This window comes from Balearica regulorum, chromosome 4 (assembly GCF_011004875.1).
Source record: "Balearica regulorum gibbericeps isolate bBalReg1 chromosome 4, bBalReg1.pri, whole genome shotgun sequence".
NCBI lineage: Eukaryota > Metazoa > Chordata > Aves > Gruiformes > Gruidae > Balearica > Balearica regulorum.
This window is the reverse complement of record NC_046187.1, coordinates 57,297,562-57,311,846: the sequence shown is the minus strand read 5'-3', so window position 1 is coordinate 57,311,846 and position 14,285 is coordinate 57,297,562. Positions and strand designations below refer to the sequence as shown.

Sequence of the window (14,285 nt, the reverse complement as noted above, 5' to 3'; positions counted from 1 at the left end):
CTGTTATTAGGAACAGCATTATTATCCAACCTGTTTCAGACACCCAGGAGAAATATTTTACTTAGTGTTGACGAACAGAACAAGAGAGGTCATCTTATGGAGCATATAGTATTTGCAGTAAAATGGAAAGAGAGAGGAGGAAAGCATATGGCAATCCCAAACTGTCCTGTCTTTTGATCCTCATTGTTACCTTTTCCCACCCTGTAACCACTTGTAGAGAGGATGTAAAATTTGATGCCATGAAAGCATGGTGTTATCACAATGGCATTTCAACACTAACAGTTAGTTTCAAGCTGAAAAGAGATGTAACAAAGGCATCATCTGAGAAATATATCCATTTTACTCCCATTACCATTGTCTCTAACAGTGTCATTGGAAAACTGTTTTGAGGGTTATGTTTTCAAAACACAGACAGAGATGGCCCTTGCAGTTTAATCATGGATTTACTCTGCAGAAACACGGAGCTTTCAAACTAGTGTTCTCTATCAGCACAATTTTAGCCTGACTGATAATCTCACTTTCTGAAAATGTTTGGAAGCGTATGGGGTTTAGGCTCTAAAGTCACTTCTGTTACCTATTTTAAGAATCTACAGAAGTGAAGTTCTCTAATTAAATTCAAATTAAGAATTTACCTTGATGCTATCTTATGGATGTATATTTCATAAATTGTTTAGTATTTGAGAAGATGCTTTATTTCCTTTTCAGTTGTTTGTTTTTCAGTTTCATTATGTGGTACTGGATCTTCCATGATGAGCAGGGTGGATTGCAGCTTCCCCTCAATTCCTCTCTTCTAATGAGAAGCTATTTTCATTTTTCTTAGTCACTCTCACTTAAAGAGATGTCATGAAGCAATTATTTACTAGAGTATTAATATTGACACTGACTTAAAAAAAATATATTCTTATCTACCACAATAACAAATAATGAATATAGATTCCAAGAAGAGCCATCAAGAATCTAGTCCTGTTTCTGTTTAAGGACATGTCAAAAGTAGTGCTAGAAGAAATCCTAGTGAAAAGAATGGTGTATAGCTAAGTAGAACTACTTCTCCTGTGATTAGCATCTACCTCCAGGGAAAACAGCGTATTTTTTTTTTTCTGGAACAGTTCAACGTAGGCTAACGTACATCGACAAGTATCTAGCTGACAGTAATCATCTGTAGGAATTAAATGAAGTGCTGTATGTGAGTGTCATATACTGAGGTTATAATCAGTTCATCTTTCAATTATTCTTAATCATTCATAGTATTGTATATGATAAGAAGAGTCTTTGAATTGGACAGTTGACTGTAGCGAGAGTATAAAAGTGCGTTGTGTACCCAGTGTATTTGGATTTCTGCCTTAATACACAGATTAGTATTTTATCTGTCATTGGAGGATTATAGGGCTTTCAAAAGCAAGGATTTCACATTAGAACAGAAGGCATAGATACATGATCTTCACAAGACTGATTTTAGGTCAAGAACAGAAAAGCATGTGTGACTGAAACTGTCACCTCTTAAAAAATCTCTGGATGTTTTTTAGAGAGAAAGTCCCGCATGACCAGCACTTGCAGTTTTTAATGTTTCACAGTAATTTCCTTAAAACAGTGTTTACTTGAACTATGTAAGTCAAGAACATTGGACATTCTTTTAAATTAGAAAGTAAAGTCTCATCTTCACCCATGCTAAAGACTCTGAAACACAACTGCAAACCTAAAGAAGGTTAGAGCTGTCACTTTGCTAGTGACTGTCGTTGGCAGCATGGCACGTTAGGATCCAGCCAGTTCTGACCCATATGTTCACACACTTTGCAGAACATATGTGCATTTTCATTGCTCTCTTATTAGAACCCTTGGGATGAAAGATTGTTGCCTTTTAAGGTTGAAATAACTCACCTCTAGGTGAGTAAGAGTGACTAGGTGAGACTACTTACTGAGACTGTAAGATTGCACTGCCATTTTCTAATGTGGTATCTGAACCCTGGATAGCTGAGCCCCACTGCTATTTAATAATATAATTGTTACAGACCACTTCCTTTAGATTTCCATGTAATGTGCTTTTTTGCAAGCATCTTACAAACAGTATGTAAAAGTGAACCAGAAAGAAGTTAACCCAAAGACTGTTTTATGAGTCAAATAGCAAAACTCCTTTTTACCTTTTAATTATCTGTCCAAACTTTCAACACTTCTCCTGCACAGGATCTAAGGAAAATATAGTGTTAGAAAGATGTGCTCTTTAATACCCCTATTTACTTACTAATGGAGGAGACTTGGTAGAATAATGTTTATTTTGTTTCAAGACTGTAGATAAAACTTGATTTTTTTTAATCCTATAGGCTGCTAGTCATGCTGACATTAATTTGGGTACCGTCACTGTACTGTGGTTGGCTGGCAGCCCACTTAATGGGAACCATGGGGAGCAGATAACAAACAGGTCTTTGTTAAGTACTTTCTATTTGAAATGAGAGAGGGATTTCAGCCATATATGACCAGCTCAGCTCATACAGATGTTCATTAACAACTTATAGGTCACCTTGAGTTACTCTACATGTCTTTATGGGGCAGGTGCTGAATCTTAAATATGCATTATTTTCAGCTTGTTTTTTTTCACTTTGTGTTTCCTTGCTGTTCTTCAGCGTTCCCTGTCCTAATATAGAGTTTTCCATATAAAGCATTTTCCCATAGTTTTCAGTTTCAATAGAGAATTGAGGCAGATGCTTACTCTGTTACCACTTTTCAGTCATTCCTGCCTTTGGACTTCACATTGAATCAGAGTTGAAAAATTTTACACCACTTTTAGGACAAATGGCAGCAAAGTGCAAGATTTATGGTTAGTTATTACTTGTGCTTTTCTTTCTCAGAGAGAGAGAGAGAAAGAAGTGAAATGAGTTATGGCTTCAGCATTACAGGCAAAAGAACACAAGGGGAATTTCATTCTGATACAAATTCGGAGAGGTTGCTTTTACTAAGAAAGGCAGTTAGCCAGTGTTTTCATATGTTCTTTACTACATCAGAGATACCTGTGGTTTTGCTAGTAGTTGTTTCTCTTACTGTGTGGTGGGTTTTTTTCTCTCTTTCTTCTTTTTTTTTATTATTAACACATACTGTTTATTTGGCGTCATTGTGCTACTTCGTAAGTGATTGTGATTTCATTCAGAGCTTTAAATACAAGGAAGGAAAACAGCAAGAGAGCAGCTCTTTAAAAATAAAAATATATTTAGGAAATATGGAATAAAACCACATTATCTTCTCTTCCTTTTCCACCTCCACCAGTATTGTTTCATGTATTAGATGCTTTTGCCTGTAGTGGGTCCCTCAATAAAACCAGGAGCAGATTCTAAGTTATAATAGCAGGAAAGTCAAATGCAGGGTAATGCTGTTTATATTGTGGACAGATGGGTTTGTGAAGATGGGTTACTTGTCTGATGCTTTCATTGCATCAGTCTTCTAGTTCCTCTGTAAAGACACAGACAATTTGCAAAGGAAAAGAAAAAGAAGTTGCATTGAAAGGTCACTATATACTGTGGTTTCAGTGTGCCTGAACGTATGCCAGGTGCTGTCATTGCAGGGCCACCTGCAACATTAATGCTTAAGCTGTATTACTAAGATTTCAGGGTACTTATTAATGAATAATTAAGAATATTAACATAAATGGTTGAGACGCATACTAAAAATAAGCACATGCACATGAAACATGAGGCTGCTCATGAGGGAAGTGTCCATTTAGCCTCATGTGCTCAACATTGTATTACTGAGATTTTGTAGCTTTCTCCACCAGATGAGAAAAGAACAGAATTTCAGATCTTCGGTTTGTGTATTCAGGTGTAGTTTTTGCCTGTTGTGTTAGGATTTTTAAATGGCATTGGGATTGGAATTGTATCCAAATTCAGATTCCCATGAACACCTCAAAAGAAAATAAGCCCACAAAACTATTACATGCACAAAAAGTGGCAACACTGACAAACTTGACTTACCTGGTTTATTGTGTACTTAGCTTAAATTTGAATTGGTTCTTTGGATGAAAACTCACTAAATAAATGAATAATTGATTGTGTTAGTCAAGTGTGCTATTCACAGTAATAATCTTGATCCTACAAAACTTCTAAAGCCATAGCCACAGTAACAAAAGCACATGTCTGGCAGAGTATATGTAGCTTCCAGATCACCCCTATGAGAAGTTGTTGTCCTTGGACATTTTACTGTTTTAATATTCTTGTCAAAAGATGTACTCTATTTTTTTCTTTGTTTTCACAGATATGCTCTTTCTTCAAGGATCAGAGGCCATATTTAAAGTGGCTTTAAGCCTTTTGGGAAGCCACAAGCCCTTGATTCTGCAGCATGAGAACCTAGAAACTATTGTTGATTTTATTAAAAGCACTCTCCCCAACTTGGGTTTGGTACAGATGGAAAAGACCATTAGTCAGGTATGAAATAATCTGAACATATGAGTAGTATGCAAAGGAATGCTCTTTTTAACAAGTTCTTGACAGAAAAACCACAACAGTGTATTGTGTTACTTCAAGCTGAGAATTCTGTTGTAGTTGTGAAGATGTTGAAAGCTTTTGGAAGCATATGACTTAAATAGTACCTCTGAATTCATACATCTACATGTTGGTTATCGTCATTTTATGGAGCCTTTATTGAAAATGAATTTACTTTTTTTTTTTTTAAGTGTCTTTAATGGCTGTTCTTGGCAGCAATATTATAGCCCGTACACAGTGCATTCCACAAAAGCAGCAGCAAAGATGGGCTAAAAACCTTCTGAGTTCTGTCTCCAAACAATCTTGTTCTCCAAGGCTCATTCAGAAGCAAAAATTGACTTACAAGAGCATCGCAAATGTTGACCTTACTTAATGAAATTAGAAGCCTCCCTGCATTGACTCTATCTATACTGGCCTTTGTGGTGCAGGTTCAGTATGTTACAACAGTGCCTTTGTATTTCTGCCAGGAGTACATGGGGCAGTGCAGTCTCTTGCAGTGAGCAGTGACTGTAGACAGCAAGAATGGGGAATCCTTGATATACTTTTCTAAATGGCAGACAAGGAAAATGATGCAATATTGCTAAGCTTGCAGAAGGCTCCAGATGATAACTATGGCATTTGAAAAAATTGCAAATTATTGCGGTTAAGGGTTGCCTGTTTAGAAACCCTAACCGTTACACTTGACATCTGATTTGCAGCAGGCAAATTGAAGATGGGTTTTAGCCTAATTTTCTGAAGGCCTTTTGTGGTCTAAAATATGGAAGGTGTGCTGCACAGAATTGCAGATGCCTGCCACTCACCCTGGGCTGAAGGAGATCTGCCTATGGCTTGATAAAGAAAGCAGGAAGCAGCACAGTACTACTGCAGAATGCTTGCGAGGGTCTCCTTTCTGATCCCAGTCAGCAGAGCTTCCAGGGGACGCGCGCTCAAATTAGGATCAGAAAAATTGCTTCTAGTGCTTACTATCAAAGGAAGGAGGGAAGAATTGGAAAGCCTGTGTGAGGGGAAGGAAAGCAAGCGATTTCTAGGGGGCAGAGGGGATCATATGTTATCAGCTGGGTTGAAAGCTTGGAGTGCATAGCTCTGCAGAGACTTAGGCGACCTGCAAAAAAACATTGTCTTTGAGCAGAAAGGGGGAGAGATACGCTGTTTAGGCAGCTCTGACTGCTCTAAATTTAAAGTGGGCAGGTAGAAGTGAGTTGAAGGGAGAGCAGTTCCTCCGCTTTGATCTGGGCTGCCTCTGAAGAGAGCAGCTGTTTGACCAGCCTTGCTGTCCATACACAGCTCCTGAGCTAATCCCCATCCTCCTCACCCCTTCCGCAGGGTGGCCTTTGGTTTACATCCTCTAACGTGCCTTCAGTTAGCTAGTTTTCGAATCAAGCTTTTGATTTGCCTCATGTTTCCCCCCTTTCAGATCTGATACTCTGGGTATGACAGCAGGGATTTCCCTCCCTTCTCAAGACCACAGAGGCTAGAAGTGGCAGAGGTCATGAGAAGGACCTAGCATTCTGCCCCACTGAATTGCACCATTTGTTTTACTGAAATTTCAACAGTGTGTTCTCCAGAGATGCTCAGATCTACAAAAAATGAAAGTTCCATATGTGTAACCAAACTCAAATTAAAATTGTATTTGTCTTCCATACTTAGATGCTCAATATGTATGTTTCTGCTGCTATACAGTATGAGAGAATTTTTTTATAGCTTATGTGACAGGTGTTGGAAGCATTTAATAAAGTGAGGTTTTCTTTAACTGTAAACAACAGTTAAAGTTTTGTAGACAAAGCAGGTAAATAGGAAATAATACTTGTTATTTCAACAGGTATTTAAGATAGGATTTGATATTTGACGCGTTTTTAAAAGGAATAAAGTACAGGAGGTTTAAAAATAAAGAATAACCCTTGAACTTCTATTGCTGGGCTATTTTCCAGATGCATTTTAAAATCAACTTTTGTTTTTACTATGTTCTGTGATTGGCACACTTGTGCTTTTAATTTACCACCTTCTTCACTGCTTTCAGAGGAGATAACTAGCTCACGGACATTAGAGTAATATTCCCTGAATAATGTGAAGGCAGATGTTTGCCAAAACCTAGAAAAAGGAAAATACAATAGCGGGGTTTTTTTTCCTTTGGGTCACTCAGTGCACCTCAATTTATTTATCTGCTTTTCAAATAAAAAGTTTTCTTAGTATTCATGTATAAAACTGAGCACTCAGTTTGGTGATTCATAGTTAACAATAATAGAAATCTACTTTGACATTACATAATGTTTCCATTAAGTGTATTAGTGTAAGGATAGATTATTTCATTTTCTTTCAGTCTCTAGGAGTACTGTAGAATCATAAATAAACCTAAGCAATGTTTACTGTTTTTCATTGAAAGTTTTCATTCTACTTAGCCTTACACTTGTACGTGTGGCACATGGGCTCAGACCATGCTTTTTTAAAGCGACATCTAATTCTGAGTATGTCTAGGAGGGTTTATGCCAAACTGAGATGCATTAAATTTGAAATCTAACAAGAGGAATACCCTACAAAGTCTACATTTCTTGAAAACTTTAGTGTAAGTGATTTTGCTGAAGTCAGGCAGCAAATCAGTAGCAAAGTTTTCAAGTAACTACAGTGCCAATATATTGCACTCTACTGCCTCAGTCTTGCCATTTCCAGAGTAGGAAATGTGAATGTCAAAATTAAGTCCTTTTTTTGCATGCAGTGATTAGATATCTAAGTCTACATGCATAGATTTTAAAGCATTGAATGAGCTATGGTTTTGATCTGCACAGCACCTAATAATATTTTTATATAAAACAGGTGTTTGAAATGGATATTGCCAAGCAGTTGCAAGCTTATGAAGTTGAATACCATGTGCTTCAGGATGAGCTTATAGATTCATCTTTAAATGACAATCAGAGACTGGATAAATTAGAAAAGGCAAACAGTAGCTTGCGCAAACAAAACTTTGATCTCCTGGAAGAACTGCAGGTACAATTTATATTTCATATTAAATTAACATTCTAATTTATCAACCTTTTCAGAAGACACCATCCTACACCAAGGCACAGGACAGATCAGCATTTGGTCTAGTGACTTTAAAGCGTAGCCACTTGCAATTTTATTTAGTTTAGCCTTTAAAGCTTAAATGCACAAGAAATTCTGAGAGAGGAGTGCATAGAGCATATGGTTGCAATTAGTGAAAAGTTGATTCATCACACTATCTCTTCTCTTGTAGTTAAAATCATAGCTGTAGAAGGTGACTAAAAATACAAAAAGTGTTTTCTAAACTTCATTTTTATGTTTTCAGTCACTGCTTCACTACAGCAGGGATACTAGTCTATCACGAATTGGAAAGCTAAAGCCGGTGTCACAATTTAGAGATACATCAGATGTGGGATACATTGTCTATAAAGACATGCTTTTTCTTACAAGAGGGGTTTTTTTAACTTTTATCCAGATTGTTTAGGCAGTATGTGAAACAATGATTTCTAATATATGCTCGGTGCCTGTTCAGTCTGCAGCTTTTTCAGACAGAGTACACCTGTTCTCTGTAGGGGTTATTCTTTGCTTAACTGTTCGAGTCAGCTTTCTGGCTGCTTTTTATAACAGGACATTTGTTGTAAAACTTTAGACCATGCATTTAATTTGATGGAGAAAGGGACTTCAAGGGTAAGTAGCAAGCATTTCAAGCCTCTTGATTATTGTTAAAGACATAGACTTTGTAAGATAATAGGTGAGGGGAGGAGTTCAGATTTCTCAGCCATTGGTCCTATATCGTGACTAAAGCTAGCCAACCATGCAGACTTAGATTGTGTCTCCTAACAAAAATTTGCATAAACTGGAAATTCTGATTCTGAGATCTGAACCTGTTTCAGGTTCTAAGATGAGCCTTAGAGAAGTCAGAAGAAGAGCTACTCCTCTACAAGCTATTTTCATAAAGCTTTAGGCACATGGGCAAGGAAATTGTTTAATGTAGCATGGGGGAGAGGGATTTGGGGGATGAGATTCAAGATGTGATGTCCTATTGTCCTGGTTCTGGCGTCACCTATAAATACCTGTATCAGGGGATCTTCCACCCCCTCTTCCCCCGAAAGACACTGTAGCCCTAAGCAGTTGTTTTACAAAGCTCATCTCCACCTGAGTGCTGGCAAGTCAGCACCCAACATTGTACTGAAGAATTTAACTGGCTGTAGTGTTGGAGCAATCCCTTTGTCTTGGAGGTGGGCTTCATTAGTCTTTGTTTCCTATGGTGAAAGGTGACTCATTACTGATGGGAGGAAAATGCATCACCAAACAATGTGGGTCATGATTTGTCAAGAACTTGCCCCCAAAGGTTGAACTTTTTATCATAGAATCATAGAATGGTTTGGGTTGGAAGGGACCTTAAAGTTCCAATCCCCCTGCCATGGCAGAGAAACCCTCCACTAGACCAGGTTGCCCAAAGCCTCATCCAACCTGGCCTTGAACACTTCCAGGGATGGAGCCTCCACAACTTCTCTGGGCAACCTGTTCCAGTGCCTCACCCCCCTCATAGTGAAGAATTTCTTCCTTATTTCTAATCTAAATCTACCCTCCTTCAGCTTACAGCCATTACCCATCATCCTATCCTTACATGCCCTTGTAAACAGTCCCTCTCCAGCTTTCCTGTAAGGCCCCCTTTATGTACTGGAAGGCTGCAATAAGATCTCCCTGGAGCCTCCTTTTCTCCAGGCTGAACAGCCCCAACTCTCTCAGCCTGTCTTCATAGGAGAGGTGCTCCAGCCCTCTGATCAGCTTTGTGGCCCTCCTCTGGACTCGCTCCAACAGCTCCATGTCCTTCTTGTACTGGGGCCCCCAGAGCTGGACACAGTACTCCAGCTGGGGTTTCATGAGAGCGAAGTAGAGGGGGAGAATCACCTCCCTTGACCAGCTGGTCACACTTCTTTTGATGGGCTACTGTAAATCCATTCTCCACCCAGCTTGTAGTTGTGCTTGGGATTGCACCAACCCATGTGCAGGACCTTGCACTTGGCTTTGTTGATCCAGTGCTCTTGTCTCCAAATGTTATCCAGTGCTGAAACTTCCAAACAGATCTCTGCTTTTGTCAAAGTACCTCAGCTACAGATCTCATATGATGAGTTTGAATGATCTAATACTTTGTTTCTCCATGAAGTAGAATGCCCATATATGCAGCCTTTTGAAGGAGAATTTTTGGAATTTTTCAAGATGTGTTGTCCATTTGCATATTGCATTAAATCCTGTTCTCTCCCTTTGCCTCCAAATCTGGCATTTGTTGGACTCAATCATGAGATGAAATGTGGATGCAGCTAACAAGCTGGGTTGTCTTTGCCTTGCATGTGGAATTCAACCAATGTGGCTGGCCAGAAATGTCTCCCAACTGATCCATACAGAGGCTTATCTTAACCTACAGTTCTTTGGTATATAATTTGTAGACTTAACTTTCTAATTTCATTACTTTGCATTATATTCTGAGTTTAATTGTAAACTAATCAAAGCAATCAAGTTGAGAGGGAAGTTTCTTGTTATAGGCAAAACCATAGTTGTAGTCTAAAGTACACAGATCTAATAACATTCATCCTTGCATTTACCTTTGCAATTTTTCATCACTTGGAAAGTATTTTATATGTATTAGTGTATCTCAAAAAATAGTTTAAGGTTGGTTTCTGTTATTAATGAATTTCCTATTTTTTTTTCTTCCCCTCCTTCCTCCTCCTCCATTCTTCTTTCTTTGAAAGGTGGCTAATGGAAAGATCCAAAACCTTGAAGCCACAGTGGAGCTTTTGTTGACCAATGAAGGCAAATTGAAGCAGTCCATTCTCACTCTTGAGCAGGAACGAGCAGCTTTGCTGAAAGCAGTGGAAGAAATGCAGAAAAAGATTGGTAGTACAGACGGGAAGCCTATACTTACTAGACAAGAACACATGGATGCTGAGTGACGTTCACAGTTGTAATGGAGCAGAGAAGCTGAGCAAGAAACAAAGGGAAGAACTGGGTCTTTTTGTCATGATCCATAGGGATTTGACATTGTCACCTCCATCATACATGCCTTACTGTAGCAAAGCAAGATACGGGCATGGTGACTTCCCAGATCAGAGAAGCTGGTTTCTCAGGAAGAAGGCTCTTCCTTCTTAGGATGTAGAAATACTATGAACAGTAAGATGCCACATAATAATAAGCAGGAGAAACTTAATACTGCTTGCACTCATACACAATACACCATAAAGATGTCATGGGTTCTTCCATAAGTGCTTCTAAACCTAAGTGCTTTGTGTTCATCACATTTTGTGTGTAGATCACCACCATGTTAAATAGCACATCCTTTAGAACATCCTTTGAAGAAATGTGGCAGTGTAAAACCTTTGAAAGGATGACTGCTCCATTGCAGCTATGCAGTGGTAACATTTACAGAGAGTTGTGTGATTGGACTCGAGATATTTTTGACAGTGTAATTCCCTTACAGCTTGACGGGGTTCTGTTAATTATGTTGTTTACGCTTCAGAAAACTGCTTGAAAGTGTCAATCTATTGGACTCCAGAGAGCTGGACTTCATCATATGTAACTATGCATAATTGGGGGGTTGCCATCTGTTTTTATAAGTATATTGTTTTCATACATTTTTTTGTTTAACAACCATTAATTTAGTGTATTGTTAGTTGGCATTATCTGATAAACATACTGTATATAGTAACTACATTATGCTTAACAAAATATACTGACATTGGTTTGGTGAAGCCTGTGACTCTTGCAACATCATCCAAGGATTTATATTCAGAGTCTTCAAGTTTCATTTTATTTATTTCTGATCTGCTGTGTGATGTAAGACATCCTCTTACTGGGAAAATAATGTCCACTGTCATTTTTTTTTCCCTTATTTGGTACTTTGTGCACACCCACCCTTGTCTAGGAAGTGTTATTCTTTAAGACCTTTTCTGAAGTAGTGGAGGCATTTCAAGAACTTCATGTTGTGCCAGATACACTTAAACTGTTTTATAAAGGGTATGGCAGTTTGAATTAGGATACCATTCTTTTTACAATGCATCTTTCGAGCAAGATTATATGTAAAAAGAAAAATAATTCTCACTTTCCTTAATACAATGAAAGTAGTTTTCAGGCCAGTTAAAGCACCACTGCTACAAGTGCAATAATATCCATGGATATCCAGTTGTTTGGGTTTGTTTCAGAGTTAGACATAGAGCCATAGTTTTATTCAGTCCCCAAGCAAAGTTAATAGGCATCAGTGTTTTCTTATGGTGGAGATTCACCCAAGAGATGTGATTATTTTTTTTCTTAAATTGATGTTTTTATTTTTAAAACTTCAAAGCACACAGTTTTTTTCCTCTGGCAATGTAGAAAAGGTTTTATTTTGCTTTTTTCCTTTTCTCCTGCAAATTCCCAATTGTGATTGTAGTTTAATAGGAGAGCTGTAACATTCATCTACTGTGCAGAACAAATACCTCTATGTAGGTCAAAAAGAAAAAGAGAATTTACTCTTCAATTTCTAGAACTTTGACTCTGTTGTGTCTTAAATTTGTGTGGTTCTTGCAAATCCACTCAGTATTCACTTAGTATGGAAATTCCAGATAAATCAGTTATTACTAATCCATTTACCTCTTCAGCTTATTTTTTTTTAATTTGGAAATCCATATTGAAGCTCATGCTTCATGTTTAAAATCTTGTCATAATGGACCTCGTACTGTTTGAGCACTCCATAATGTTGCATTTTTACAGCTTAGTGCCATAATTCATACACTTTTTAACAAGAGCAATAAAATAGTAATAAACTATGCCTACATCTATGTTTGTACATTTTTTTGAAATTTAAAAACAAAAACATAGTTGGTGGGATGACCGTTCAGCACTGTGTAAGATGAGACTTTTCCTGAAAGTACAGTAGCATCCACAGAGGTTATTAATGAAAACTCTTAGTCCTCAGACTCCTCTAAACATGCTGTGGATCCAGTTGTCATCCTGGGACCTGCATATGTTTACTAAGTACGTTCCACATGACTCCAGGGATGCATTCCTTTTTGTGATGTTTTTCTTCTCTGCCAGTGTAAGTGGAGGACTACTTAGAGCCCCCAAAGCCTTTTATTGAGAATTTGTGTAATTCCAGAAGTAAATGCACTTAGATGAGAACTAAAGTCACTGTTCTCAGAATGCACAAATGTGGTAGATAACAAGCAACTTTATGCTCTTGTGACTGTATCGATGTAACTGTTTCATTGTACCAGGGAGTTGAATTTTCTGTGGGTACAAATCAATTTTCTATTTGTACACACACAAATTAATATGATTTTGTTAAATATGCAAATACCTGGCAAAGTGAGGGATCATGCCATCCACCAGTCCAGGTTCTGAACATGAAGAAAATAGTCGATTTAAGTCTTTCTGCTGCTTACACTGAAGCAGATATATAGTATGTTGCTTCAGTGTGTCTTTCCCCATCCTGTGCTGATTTTGGTCACCAGACCTCTCCAGTTCAAGGGCAAAGGTGGAAGAGCGTGGAGGAAGGTACTATCACTTACCCAGTTCCCAGCTTTGGAAAAGTTTGGGGCTTTTCCCTTCAGAAGTATGAGAAGTAATAGAGCCCAGATACTTGCATCCTTCTCCAACTACACTGTGGCTAAGCATCTTTAAGGATGAGTAAAATTAATCTCCTGTTGTCTGAGTACCAGCAGTTGTAATCACATACTGTCTTCAATATGAACAGTAATTTCTGATTCAGAGAATGTTTAAAAAAAAAACCAATCCAAAACCTGCAGCACTGGGCTTCAGCAGGAATCCTGAATGAACCACTCCTGGAAAATCCAAGTTAAAATAATCAACATTTTCTCCATCTCATTTCTACTGATAAAAATCCCCAGGAATGATGCTTAGTTTTTGAAGAAAAGAAGAAAACAGTGAAGAAGGAAGGAAGGAGTCCACTTGTATACACAACCTGGGCTTCCAAACGTGCATGACAAAGGCAGCAAAGTGTGCAGTGTGAGTGTGCTAGTGAATGCCACTGATGCAGTAGTCCAGAGAGAGTTTAGCCTGAAATGTGGAAAAAATTAATGTTGGCATGTGCAAGAAGAAAAAGGCAGCTCCTCTAAAGCCATAGTTGGAGGACCTGCTGTGGTGTGCTGTGGTCACCTGGTTCTGGTTTGTTTTTTCCAACTAGTGCAAGTGGTAGTTTGTGGTAGGTTCTTCTGACTCCTTGTGCTTCTGGTGGTTTGATGTACTTTTATATTGTGTCCTGATGTCAATTTCCAGAGATCATTACTTAATACAGAATCTGAGAATGATGATACAGTGTCTGTCTTGTGGGAAGGTCAAAGCACTTTCATAAAGGCACATATTACTGGTCTTCCCTTCTTTAGCGTGAGAATTGAGTCACAAAGAAGTTCAATGACTTGCACCAAATATTTCAGTTTCTCACTGGTTGCTGGCACTGAAATCCAGATCTTCGAAGTCGTGGTTAAACTGTCTTGCTGGTTGTCTGAAAGATTGTTCCAGAAGGTCCATAATGTGTACTCAGTAGTCATGCAATGCTCTGCCGAAACAGTCTAAAATGGGAAGCACAGTTGCTGGAAGCTTGTCCTTTCCTGGCAGCTACACCTCCCTCCCAACTCTCTGTCCTACTAAAACACATTGTCTGCCTACCAGGTACCTCCTCTGCAGGTACCTAGCACCTTCCAGCTTTTGCTTTGGTATGCTGCAGGAGATGCACTTCCACCAATCCTGAGTAGCAAGGATTGTAGTATAGCATCACCAGTCAGCCAATATTCTTGGGATTTTTTTCAAACATAATAATCTTTGATAAGAGTTGCCATTACTTCAGACAAAAAGTCATGA

At 38.4% G+C, this 14,285-nt stretch overlaps 1 protein-coding gene across 7 annotated transcripts in view; it reads left to right on the top strand.

The window, feature by feature from the left end:
• Positions 1 to 12,241, top strand: part of TBC1D1 (TBC1 domain family member 1) — a 114,848-nt gene extending 102,607 nt beyond the window's left edge. For all 7 annotated transcript variants that reach the window (XM_075752323.1, XM_075752325.1, XM_075752322.1 and 4 more), the window contains 3 exons: positions 4,234 to 4,403; positions 7,269 to 7,439; positions 10,187 to 12,241. In XM_075752323.1, coding sequence (XP_075608438.1) covers positions 4,234 to 4,403; positions 7,269 to 7,439; positions 10,187 to 10,387 — 542 coding nt within the window. In that variant the 3' untranslated portion in view covers positions 10,388 to 12,241. The remainder of the gene's footprint in view (positions 1 to 4,233; positions 4,404 to 7,268; positions 7,440 to 10,186) is intronic.
• The last annotated feature ends 2,044 nt before the right edge of the window (positions 12,242 to 14,285 follow it).